The 9,378-nt window shown below is 56.3% G+C and overlaps 1 protein-coding gene across 5 annotated transcripts; it reads left to right on the top strand.

Annotated features, from left to right (window-relative positions):
- Positions 1 to 31: 31 nt before the first annotated feature.
- Positions 32 to 9,361, top strand: MBD6 (methyl-CpG binding domain protein 6). 5 transcript variants are annotated; one of them, XR_001594783.2, is made up of 14 exons: positions 1,832 to 2,121; positions 3,138 to 3,201; positions 3,382 to 3,518; positions 3,812 to 3,914; positions 4,268 to 4,430; positions 4,654 to 5,694; positions 5,866 to 6,527; positions 6,799 to 6,952; positions 7,130 to 7,299; positions 7,411 to 7,821; positions 7,925 to 7,977; positions 8,189 to 8,252; positions 8,395 to 8,886; positions 9,147 to 9,361. XR_001594783.2 is itself a non-coding variant. In XM_016127700.2 (13 exons), the coding sequence occupies exons 3-13, from the start codon at positions 3,406 to 3,408 to the stop codon at positions 8,467 to 8,469; spliced, it is 3,009 nt and encodes a 1,002-aa protein (XP_015983186.2). In that variant the 5' UTR covers positions 32 to 102; positions 3,138 to 3,201; positions 3,382 to 3,405; the 3' UTR covers positions 8,470 to 9,361. The 5 variants fall into 5 exon arrangements, 4 of the variants coding, with proteins under 4 accessions (XP_015983186.2, XP_015983184.2, XP_036091956.1 ...); XM_016127700.2 differs by lacking the exon at positions 1,832 to 2,121 and adding an exon at positions 32 to 102 and having other exon boundaries at positions 8,395 to 9,361; XM_016127698.2 differs by having other exon boundaries at positions 8,395 to 9,361.
- The last annotated feature ends 17 nt before the right edge of the window (positions 9,362 to 9,378 follow it).

Below are 9,378 nucleotides of genomic sequence, written 5' to 3'. Positions count from 1 at the left end.
ACTCAGAAGCCCCGTGGCACCACCCCCTTCGCTCTCTCCCTCTTGGGGGGTCGTCTTGTTGGACCCGGAAGTGGCTTTGGGTCACGAGGCTTCGCGGAGGAGGTGAGTGAGTCATGCGCGCGCGCGCGCGGAGGGGAGAGCTGGAGGAGGAGGGTAGGAAAGGGGGGCGGGGGATGATGCAATGTTTGGCAACCGGTGTCTGCGCGCGCACGCGCAGGGGACTACGAGGGTGGTGGGAGGTGCGGGGGGCGGGGAGGGTGAGTAGGGGAGAGGAGGGAGGGCGGGGCGCTAGCTGCCGGCACCCAACGGCCCCAACGGTATCAACTGTGGCTGTCCTTAAGTTACCGAGTGAAACCTCACTGTATCTTATAGCCTTCCTCAGGAGTTCTTGGTCTGCCCACCTGGCAGTAACCCCCATTTTATCTCCTCCATAAGGGACTCCCATTTTTTTGCCCCCCCCCCTTCCAACTAATCCGCACAAGGCCTTTTATACACTTCGCCTTGGAAAGTTTGCATCCAACCGATAGGATTGTCTACTTTTTTTTGAGTCTTCTTAAAGGAGTCTGAGATTTTAGCCCCCTAACTCCCCAAAAAGGGGTCGAGGTGCTTGAATCCTCTTAATAGTCATTTCCAACTCCTTTCAGAAGAGCACGCTTACCTTTTATCTTTGTGAAGTTTCTAATGAGCATGCCCTCCACATGCCAGAATTCATGTTCTTTGACTGGTGGACGGAATTTGTTTTCCCACTCATCTCCCCTCTTGGTGCTCTGGTGCCCTTCACCAAAGATCAACATCTGCCCTTTTCACTGTACCAGACAGCATGTCCTGTGACTCCCTGCTGTGAGCAACTGGGCACAGGCCTTCTGCCTCCTAGGTGTTTGGGCTACAGTAGCGCCTTGTTGCCCGGGACATTGGGTGCGCTTGAACACACGACTGCCTTGGACTAGGTTGTCAGGAGCCTAGGTTCTAGCTTCAGCTGCCTCTCACTTGCTCAAGGATCGTAGGCCAGCCGCCGTTCTTGTTTGTAAATGAAAAGAGTTGTTAAAGTAAAATGAGAGAAATATGAACTTGGAAACAGCTTGAACTAAAGTGAAAAGCACCAGGCACAATGCAAAGTGTTTTTCTTGTGCCATGAGGTAGAAAAGAGAGGCCATGTGGTCGCTTGTTACCCATCCTGTCATATCCTCATGGGGTCAGCCAGACTTTAAGTAGAAACTGTCAGAGGCCAATGTGGCTGGCTGGAAGGTATAGGTGTGACAGTGACAGGTCCTTGGCCAGGCCTCCTCCGTTGCTCCAGACCTCCATTTCCCCTTCTGTAAATGGGGCTGGAGATGGGTGGATCAGATGCTCTTTCCAGGCTCAAAGACAAGACCAGGTTGTCAGTGACAGGCAGAGGTCATGTGACTTGACAGGCCGAGGTCGTGTTGTGACATGTTGACCTGGAGAGACGGGTCAAGTCCCAGCACACTACTCGGGAAGCCTTTAGGGCGGGGCAGGGCAAGTCGCGACTTTCATCTTTGGGGGCTGGCCCCTCCCTGACCTGGCATCCTGGCTCCCCCAACAGACTGTAGTTTTGGAAAGGGCCCCTCCCCAGGAAAGGCTGGGATTGGCCACCGGTGGCCTGGGAAGAGGTTCAGATCCTTCCGCGGAGGTCTGGAGGTGGTGGGGGGGGGCCGCGTGGGGTGTTTGTTCTCTTGGGGATTAATGGGGGGTTGTGGGGGAGGGGAGGCGCGCTCCCGCATGCGCACTGCGGCCTCTCCTGTTGGCTCGTCGTTGTCCGCTGGGCGGGGGCCCGGCCCCGCCCCTCTCCCGTCCGGGCGGCGGCGGTGGCGGCGGTGGCGGCGGCGGCGGCGGCGGTGGCGGCGGCGGCAGCGACGGCAGCGGCGGCTGCAGCCTGCGCGGTGCCTTCTGGGAACGGAATCCCCAGGGCTGCCCCTGGCACCCATGGCGCATGCGCGGGAGGCCGCTCGGTGATCCGCGGCGGCGGCGGCGGCGCTTCCTGCTAGGACCGGCCGGGGCCGTACCGGAGGCTCGGGCTCCACCGACCCTCCTCCCACTCCCTCCCACTCACCCTCTGGGCCGCGACTGCGCAGGGCGGGGCCGGCCGAACTATGGGCCGCGGTGAGTGCAGGGCCCAGCCCCCCCATCCCGCCCCTCCCCCTCCCTCCAGTCCCTACCCTCTGCCCCCTCCGCGTCCTCTCGGCCCCTTTCCCTGGCCCCATCCCCACTCCCCCGCCCTCACCTGCCCCCACCGTTTTTCCCTCTCACTGCTTGACTTTTGCCTTCTTCACCTCCCTCCCCTCAGTGCTTCGCCCACCCTCCGCCCGCCCTCTCCCCAAGTTCCTTCCTACTTCGTGCGCCTTCCCCTCCTCCCCAAGCTAAGGGAAGCAGGCTGGGTGACAGGGCGCCTTGTTATGAGAGGGAAAGTTTTGAAGCCGCCAGTGTGGGGTGGGAGCGATGGTTGGGGAGGATACTTGGAGGTTTGAGGGGCGGCCTCATATATTAGAGGAGACTCCCTGTTGGAGTTAATGTGAAGCCTGAGGGATAGGAGGTGCTGAATCCTCTTGCCTTAGACTTGGGGGAAAATCAGGAGCTTCTCAGGATTCTGGAAGAAGACAGGGCTGTGATTCCTGTCTTTCTTAAGAAGACCCAAATGAACTAGATTAGTGATTTGTCCAGTGTAGCAGGCATGGGGGAAATTCTGTTGGTACCACCCCAGCGGGCAGTTGGGCAATTGCCTGGTGACCTGTGGGGAAATCTGTACTTTTATAAGATCTTCTTTGGGGGCGGGCGGGGGGACAGCAGGGACCAGACTCTGGGAAACTTACTAGTGGCCTGGCATTATGAGAATTTGCCCACACTCCTGGGTGAAGTCTTCTATCCCAGATGGGACAAAAGGACCTTGCCCTTTATGTCTAGGGATTGGGTTGTGATTCCTTGGTCCCTGGGAGGCTTTGATCCTCTGGTTCCTAGAGACTGCACATGGAAAAGATGATTGTGGACCCAGCCAGCAAATCCCTGAGATTTTTATGGGCACTTACTTCATTAAGGATCGTTTTCCTTTGAATGTCTTTAAGCTGTGCTTCTCTCCTGAGTTGGGTAGATTCCTAACAGTCCCTCTCTTTCTTGTTTTGCAGGTGTGGGCTAAGCCGGCGGCCCCGGCTTTAGACTGGACCCCACAATGTTTGCAGAGATGTTCAGGTAGCCATGGTGGGATGGCACAGGGTTTCCCCTCATTTTTTCTCCCATTTCTCTTAGGGTTTCCCCATGCCCCTGAGTTCTCTTGGGTCTTCCCAGAACCTTTGCTTTCCTGAAGTACTCCCTCAGGTACCCAGACAAGTTTAATCCTCCTAATGCCCACATGGATGTCTGTGTTATCAGGCACGTGGGAGCTGATTACACACAATGAATGGGGGCAATGAGAGCAGTGGAGCAGACAGAGCTGGGGGCCCTGTGGCCACATCTGTCCCCATCGGCTGGCAGCGCTGTGTTCGAGAGGGTGCTGTGCTCTATATCAGGTATGTGAATCCTCAAAGTTCCCCAGATTCTATCAGGCCCTTCAGTTGCCTGAGTTCTATTTCCCACCCCACCTTCTCAAAGCCTAGATCTCTGATACCCCATTTCTCTCTTGTTCCTTCCTTCCTCAGCCTTTTGTTCTCCATATCTTTAGTTCTTTGAGTCTGTTCTCCCTGTCTCTTCCCACATCCCTTACCTTATTCTCTTCTTAGGAAGGTGCTTGATTAAGGAACTGTCTTTAGGAGTGTCTCCTCAGTATCAGCTAACTCCATACTCTATCTGTGTTCTCTTTCAGCCCAAGTGGCACAGAGCTGTCTTCCTTGGAGCAAACCCGGAGCTACCTCCTCAGCGATGGGACCTGCAAGTGCGGTCTGGAGTGTCCACTTAATGTCCCCAAGGTCAGAGTCAGGGTCCCCAAACCCCGGGCCACGGACCACTGTTTGTGGCTTGTTAGGAACCAGACTGCATAACAGGAGGTGAGCAGTGGGCGAGCAAGTGAAGCTTCATCTGTATTTGCAGCCGCTCCCAGTGTTAGCATCACTGCCTCAGCTCCATCTCAGATCATTAGGCATTAGATTCTAATAGGAGCACTGGACACTGGTGCCAAAAAGGTTGGGGACCGCTGAGAGTGATGAGCAGTGCCAGAATGTACAGGAATAAGCCAAGAGACTTAATGCAAGTCACTGCCCATGGTAGGCCTTGTCACAGATTCCACTGCTCAGGGTCCCTGTCCACGCCTTCTACCTTACAGGTTTTCAACTTTGACCCTTTGGCCCCGGTGACCCTGGGTGGGGCTGGGGTGGGGCCAGCATCAGAGGAGGACATGACCAAGTTGTGCAACCACCGCCGGAAAGCCGTTGCCATGGCAACTCTGTACCGCAGCATGGAGACCACCTGCTCACATTCTTCTCCTGGTGAGTTTTCTCCTTTTACAGAAGACTGAAGACAACTTAAGGGCCTGGAAGAGGGATGGTGGAAGGATATCCATGAGAGGGAGCAAGAAAAGTGGAGTGGGGAAGCTGCTTGGTGAGGGGAAGGCACAGAGATATTGGGAATTTATGGGATACAGAATGAAGACAAAAGAAAATTCTTGGAAGGGGAACCACAAGTTAACTCATCATTTCTTTTTTATTACAGGAGAGGGAGCAAGCCCCCAAATGTTCCACACTGTGTCCCCAGGGCTCCCCTCTGCCCGCCCTCCCTGTCGAGTCCCTCCCACAACTCCACTTAATGGAGGTCCTGGCTCCCTTCCCCCAGAACCAAGCTCAGTTCCGCCGACCTTCCCCCCTCTAGCAGGCCCTGGGGGGCTCTTCCCACCACCAAGGCTTCCTGACCCAGTCTCCTCTGGAGGCAGCAGTAGCCCTCGTTTCCTCCCAAGGGGCAATGCCCCCTCTCCAGCTCCACCTCCTCCACCTGCCATCAGTCTCAATGCCCCTTCATATAACTGGGGAGCTGCCCTTCGATCCAGCCTCGTGCCCCCTGACTTGGGGTCTCCTCCAGCTGCCCATGTCTCCTCCTCACCACCTTCAGACCCTCCTCTCTTCCACTGTAGTGATGCCTTAACACCCCCTCCTCTACCCCCAAGCAATAATCTCCCTGGCCCCCCTGGTCCTGCCACTCAGCCACCAGTGTCTTCAGCCACTATGCACCTGCCCCTGGTCCTGGGACCTCTGGGAGGGGCCCCCACAGTAGAGGGACCTGGGGCACCCCCCTTCCTTGCTAGCAGCCTACTCTCTGCAGCAGCCAAGGCACAGCATCCCCCACTCCCACCTCCCAGCACTTTACAGGGCCGAAGGCCCCGTGCCCAGGCACCCTCAGCTTCCCACTCATCACCCCGTCCCTCTCAGCGTCGTCCCCGCAGACCCCCAACTGTGCTGCGATTGCTAGAAGGGGGAGGCCCTCAAGCCCCTAGACGGAGCCGTCCCCGGGCCCCTGCGCCTGCCCCCCAACATTTTTCTCTCCCTGAGCCATCCCAACCAATTCTTCCTTCTGTGCTGTCCCTTCTGGGACTCTCTACCCCTGGCCCTTCCCACTCTGATGGAAGCTTTAACCTCTTGGGGTCAGATGCACACCTTCCTCCTCCCCCAACCCTCTCCTCAGGGAGCCCTCCCCAGCCCAGGCACCCCATCCCATCCTCCCTGCCTGGGACCACAAGTGGCAGCCTCAGCAGTGTGCCAGGTATGTAAATGCAGTAGAGCTCCTCCTCTCCTGGGGTAGAAAGAAGTAGCTAAGGCATTTAGGTGAAGAGTTTAGAGCTCTGGTTTTCTGGGTTTGGGGGCAGGGAGGTTGGGTTCTTTGGACATTGGGAGAAAGGGTTCCCTAGAGCTGAATCTTTCTTTTCCTTTGCAGGTGCCCCTGCCCCACCAGCTGCCTCCAAAGCCCCCCTAGTCCCTAGCCCTGTGCTTCAAAGCCCATCTGAAGGGCTCGGGTTGGGGGCGGGCCCAGCCTGCCCTCTGCCCGCCCTGGCTGGTGGGGAGGCTTTCCCTTTCCCCAGCCCTGAGCAGGGCCTGGCACTGAGTGGAGCTGGCTTCCCTGGGATGCTAGGGGCCTTGCCTCTCCCTCTGAGTCTGGGGCAGCCTCCACCTTCTCCATTGCTCAGCCACAGCTTATTTGGTGTGCTGGCTGGGGGAGGGGGACAACCTCCTCCTGAGCCCTTGCTACCCCCATCAGGGGGACCTGGCCCTCCCCTAGCCCCAGGCGAACCTGAAGGGCCTTCGCTTTTGGTGGCCTCCCTGCTTCCACCACCCCCTTCAGACCTTCTTCCACCCCCTTCTGCACCTCCTAGCAACCTCCTTGCCTCTTTCCTGCCTCTGTTGGCCCTGGGCCCCACAGCTGGGGATGGGGAGGGATCTGCAGAGGGCGCTGGGGGTCCAAGTGGGGAAGCATTTTCAGGTTTGGGAGACCTGCCCCCGCTACTGTTCCCCCCACTTTCAGCTCCCCCTACCCTCATAGCTTTAAATTCTGCGCTGCTGGCCGCCAGCCTGGATCCCCCCTCGGGGACAACCCCCCAGGTGAGGATAGGGGTTGAGTGGGTGGGACAGAACAAGAGGTAGAATCAGAGATGGGAGCTGGTAATCAAAAGCTTTCAGTTTCATGCCTAAAGTCTTCCTTTGGGCCTTGGGGAGGGCTTAGTGTTTGGCTGGGGGTAGGATGACAGTGAGAACTGGGTCTGTATTTAATAAGCGTGGCCTACTTCACGTGAGGCTTCAGTGAGATTATATGTGCGAAAGTACTATAAATGTATGGAACACTTTACACATGTTATAATTGTTATTTTTTTAGCCCTGTGTCCTGAGTGCCCCCCAACCTGGACCACCTACCTCCAGTGTCACCACGGCAACTACTGACCTGGGAGCCTCCTCTCTGGGCAAGGCCCCCTCCAACTCAGGGAGACCCCCCCAACTTCTTAGCCCTCTGCTGAGTGCCAGCCTGCTGGGTGAGTCTGAGGGAAGACTGGTATGAAAAAGAAGAAAGGAAGCAGTAAAAATTGGGAGGAGCAGCTGGATGAACTGGGGAAGAAAGTCTTTGAACTGGGTAAAGCCTAAAAGAATAATAGGGTTTGCTCAACCTAATTGGTTTGCCTAGTAAGGTCCTTGACTTTTTAATTCAACAGGTGACCTGTCTTCACTGACCAGCAGCCCTGGAACCCTCCCCAGCCTGTTGCAGCCTCCTGGCCCTCTTCTCTCTGGCCAGTTGGGGCTGCAGCTCCTCCCTGGGGGGGGAGCTCCTCCACCCCTCTCAGAGGCTTCTAGCCCCCTAGCCTGCCTGCTACAGTCTCTCCAGGTGAGGGTGTGGGATTCTGTCAGGAATTTTTCCCAAACTGGAAATACAAGCATTCTGAGTTACAAAGCAGAGGATTGTATATGAGACTGAGATTTTATTTTTTGCCTGCAGCTTCCTCCAGAGCAGCCAGAAGCCCCCTGTCTGCCCTCTGAGAGCCCCACCTCAGCCCTCGAACCAGAGCCTACCCGGCCTCCCCTCAGTGCCTTAGCCCCACCCCACAGTTCTCCCGACCCCCCAGTCCCTGAGCTGCTCACTGGGAGGGGGTCAGGGAAACGGGGCCGGAGGGGAGGAGGGGGACTTAGGGGCATTAATGGTGAGGCCAGGCCAGGTCGAGGTCGAAAGCCTGGTAGCCGGCGGGAGCCTGGCCGACTGGCCCTCAAGTGGGGGGCACGTGGTGGCTTCAATGGACAAATGGAACGGTCCCCAAGGACCCACCACTGGCAGCATAATGGGGAGCTGGCTGAAGGGGGTGCAGAGCCCAAGGATCCATCCCCTCCTGGGCCCCATTCTGAAGACCTTAAGGTGAGTACAGAGTGAAAGTGGTCAGGCTGAAGGGCTCAAGAGAGGCTGGGACTATGGTGCCTTTTCTTAACTTTACCTACACACACAGTCCATCTTTTCTCAGGTGCCCTCAGGAGTAGTCAGAAAGTCTCGTCGTGGCCGGAGGAGAAAATACAAGTGAGTGTTGGATCCACCACAATCCTGGCTTTTCCCCACTTCTTGCTGGGTTTATAGAAATGTCTAAAGAGTAGTTTGGCTCCAAAAGGGTATGAATAAGGATGTTGTGCCTTTACTGTCCAAATGTAGAGTTTCCCACCCAAACTCTGAAATTCATTTGGTGCTTGGCTGGGGGGCGGGTGTGCCTGATCATCTGTGCCCCTTATTGCAGCCCTACCCGGAACAGCAATAGCTCCCGCCAGGATGTTACCTTGGACCCCAGCCCTACAACCCGAGTAAGTGTCAGTGAGTGGATGGGAGGGGGTGGATAAGGGATGAGGCAGGAGGAAAAGAGGGTTAGAGGGAGTGGGGAGAAAATAAAAGACTTCTTGATACCTAGCTGTTTGATCACTTCTTTCAACTTCCCCTCTTGTATAGGCGGCTGTCCCTCTGCCTCCCCGGGCCCGCCCTGGCCGTCCTGCCAAAAACAAGAGGAGGAAACTGGCCCCATAGCAGCCATACCTGGAGCTGGATCTGACCCTGACTGGGGAGAGCTGAGTGCTGAGCCTTGGGAGCCCCTGCCAGCCACCTGCACCTGTGGACAGTGGGTGGGGGCACTACTCCCCACTCAGAGCACAAATGCAAGCCCTTCCCCTACAATCCCATCCTGAGCCATTGCAGGGGGGTCAGGAAGCTCCCCCCCCCCAAAGCCATGTCACTGAAAAGGCCTGGGGGGTGGTATATGGCCTGCTCCCCACCAGACTAAGGGGAACACCCCTTTCCCCAGGTCTTTTATTTGTTTAAGTTATTTTTGCACAAATGACTCTTTTATATTTAATTCGACTTCATTGCCTCCCTTTTTAAAGCCAGCAGGCTCAGTTTACAAACCTGTGAGCTACTGTTGGCTGCTGCCCTCCTTCCCAGTGAAAGGTACAAAGCAATAAGCATCATGCATCCTTCCCTTACCCCTCCCAACACCCCTCTGTCTCTGGCTCAGGTTGCTCAAAGCACAGATCCCCTCTTACCCCTGTCCCCAGGTTTGAAACACATAGCCTCATTTCAAGGTGTAGCCAGCTTTCCTCTACTTTCCTCTGGGATAGAAAAAGGGGGTAAGGGGGCAAAGAGAGCCCTCTGGGCCTCTCCTCCCATACACACTACACTGCCCCTTCTCCCCCCATCAAAACGCTCAGAGACGTTGTGATGATGCGACTGAGGATTATGCAACGTGGTCCAACCGGAGCGGCCAGCATGACCAGCTGTCCAGGGGCTGCCTCCTGCCTTTTCTTTTGTAAAGACAAGACCCTTGGGAGTTTTAATTCTGTTTTGTACTTGCCCTGTGGGGCCTCCACTGCTTTTCTATGGGAGACACTCTTAATTTAACAGATGAGAATATTTTGAAACTCTGGCTCTGACTCTGTACTC

This window comes from Rousettus aegyptiacus, unplaced genomic scaffold, assembly GCF_014176215.1.
Source record: "Rousettus aegyptiacus isolate mRouAeg1 unplaced genomic scaffold, mRouAeg1.p scaffold_m13_p_2, whole genome shotgun sequence".
NCBI classification, from domain to species: Eukaryota; Metazoa; Chordata; class Mammalia; order Chiroptera; family Pteropodidae; genus Rousettus; species Rousettus aegyptiacus.
This window is presented reverse-complemented; position numbering and strand designations above follow the sequence as displayed.

Coding starts and splice junctions, on each gene's coding strand:
- MBD6 (XM_016127700.2), top strand. CDS start 3,406: ATGAATGGGGGCAATGAGAGCAGTGGAGCAGACAGAGCTGGGGGCCCT. Junction 3,519..3,811: donor GGTGCTGTGCTCTATATCAG/GTATGTGAATCC, acceptor GTTCTCTTTCAG/CCCAAGTGGCACAGAGCTGT. Junction 4,431..4,653: donor CTGCTCACATTCTTCTCCTG/GTGAGTTTTCTC, acceptor TTTTTATTACAG/GAGAGGGAGCAAGCCCCCAA.